This window comes from Rattus norvegicus, chromosome 9, assembly GCF_036323735.1.
Source record: "Rattus norvegicus strain BN/NHsdMcwi chromosome 9, GRCr8, whole genome shotgun sequence".
Lineage (NCBI taxonomy): Eukaryota > Metazoa > Chordata > Mammalia > Rodentia > Muridae > Rattus > Rattus norvegicus.
This window is the reverse complement of record NC_086027.1, coordinates 118,665,662-118,667,651: the sequence shown is the minus strand read 5'-3', so window position 1 is coordinate 118,667,651 and position 1,990 is coordinate 118,665,662. Positions and strand designations below refer to the sequence as shown.

At 57.4% G+C, this 1,990-nt stretch overlaps 1 protein-coding gene across 2 annotated transcripts in view; it reads left to right on the top strand.

Moving 5' to 3' along the window:
* Positions 1–564: 564 nt before the first annotated feature.
* Positions 565–1,990, top strand: part of Emilin2 (elastin microfibril interfacer 2) — a 59,776-nt gene continuing 58,350 nt past the window's right edge. The window contains exons 1-2 of one of the 2 annotated variants that reach the window (XM_039084817.2): positions 565–1,029; positions 1,466–1,588. In XM_039084817.2, coding sequence (XP_038940745.1) covers positions 887–1,029; positions 1,466–1,588 — 266 coding nt within the window. In that variant the 5' untranslated portion in view covers positions 565–886. The remainder of the gene's footprint in view (positions 1,030–1,465; positions 1,589–1,990) is intronic. The other variant, XM_017596881.3, reaches the window with a different exon arrangement.

The following is a 1,990-nucleotide window of genomic DNA, read 5'->3' as shown; positions in this document are numbered from 1 at the left end:
AGCCCGCAGTCTCAAGGATTCTTCTGTCTCCACTTCCTTAGTACTGGGATTACAGGTTGGTGAAACCCTGTCTAACTTTAAATGTGGGTGCCTGAGGATCTGAACTCATGTCTTCATGTTTGTGCAACATTTTAGCGACAGAACCATCTGCCTTTAATACTGATAGAAGGAGAAACATCTGAGCAGAACATCACTTTTCAAACACTGGAGTAGCAGATGACAGTTTGCTGCTGCAGGGAGGCAAGCTGCGGCGACCACTGTCCAGCTGCAGCCAGCCCGCGCATTTGGAAAGTTCAAGGCGCGTACTGGCTGCGTCTGAGACAGCTACTGCGTCCTCAACTTTCGCCCAAGACCTTAAAGATTGTTGGGTAGATAGCGGTGGGGCCTCAGAGGAAGGAATTGAAGCTGAGGCCCCCTGCATGGGTCCCCCCGGAGGAACTAACTGATGGAGTGGTCCTGGGCTCTTTGCCGGAGAGAGGCCCCGGGGATCGAGGTGGGGACCGTCCGACGCTCTCTGCACTTCCGGAGGGGCTGGGGGCGCGCTGTTTGGAAGGTGAGAGGCGGAGCTGCTGGCGTTTGGGAAGAGACCAAAGGAATGTGTAATTGGAAAATCTGTAACCGAGACCCGGTTCCTAACCCTTTGGCTCTTTCCCCCCGAGCCCCCTGTGGAGAGGCAAAGGGCCGAGAGATGGTGAAGGGAAGAGTCACGTTTCGGAGAGGGAAGTGAAATAAAGAGGGCGGCACCCGGGGGGACCTGTGCGTCATTGAGGGACCTCGGAGCGGCCAGTGCGGAGGCGTGGGGGCAAGGAGCCAGAGGGGCCGCCAAGCACCCGAGTCCGCTGCCCGTTCCCGCGGCCCCGCAGTCTGCAGCCTTGTGGGGCTCAAGATGTGTCAGGAGACCCCGCCCCGACCCCGAGCACCCAGCCGCTGGACGCCGGCCCTGCTGGCCCTGCTGGCCCTGGGCGGCGCGGGACTATGCCACGCGAGCTCGCAGCCTGGGTACCACGCGCGGCCCAGTGCTAGGAACAAGTAAGTGTCCGCCCCTTATGTTCGCCCCTGGCCCTAAGTTCCAAGTCCTCGGTGGTCATTCCCGAATCCGCCTGCGGGCTCCGGAGCTGCCCTGCCAATGGCGACCCGCGATAGCAGAGAGATCCCCATGGGCTTTTGGGGCGTCACCATTCCCGGGTGACCATGTGCTCCCCACCAGGCGCCGTGAGCATCCTGAAACGGACCTGGGCAATGGGGAGTGTCCGGCAGGACTCCGGAATCTGCTGCCGAGCCCGAACACGAACACGTCCCAGAGCCCGCGGGTGTGGGGCTCTTTGGTGTTCCACAGACACAAGAAGCACCCTGGGGTGGCGGCTTTGGCAAGCTCCTGACTTCAGTGCGGGTGACTGGGTCAACTGGTCTCCCCCTTCCCCCCATTGTTCTCTAACTTTACCCAGCCCCTTTCTCTCTGTCCTAGGAACTGGTGCGCCTACATCGTGAATAAGAACGTAAGCTGCACGGTGCAGGAGGGAAGCGAGAGTTTTATTCAGGCTCAGTACAACTGTCCCTGGAACCAGATGCCCTGTCCATCCGCTCTGGTGTAAGTCGGGGAGCACGAGGGCCGGACGGATGGGTGGGTGAGGTGGAACGCTGGGCTTCAGCCCTTAAGAAAATCTTTTCCAGACCTTCTATACTATAAAGTCTGAGCTTCACAGCTAGCAGCCACGCTGGGCTATTTAAGAGTGTGCTGTTCTGCGTGAACCTTGAAGATGCGCAAAATTTGGGAGTTTGTGATTCCATAGGCCACAGGAGAGGATGAACAAAGCCCCCACCCCCATCTCTCTCTCTCTCCCCCTCTTTCAATTTTATTACTAACATAAGGCAGCAGCTGAACCTAATTAGATCCATATTGTATGTTCTGGGTCGAATAGAGATTCCAAAATGTTTAAATGAAGGATTAGCCGAGAGGTTTGACTGGTTGGAGTTCTGAAGTAGGTGAGTT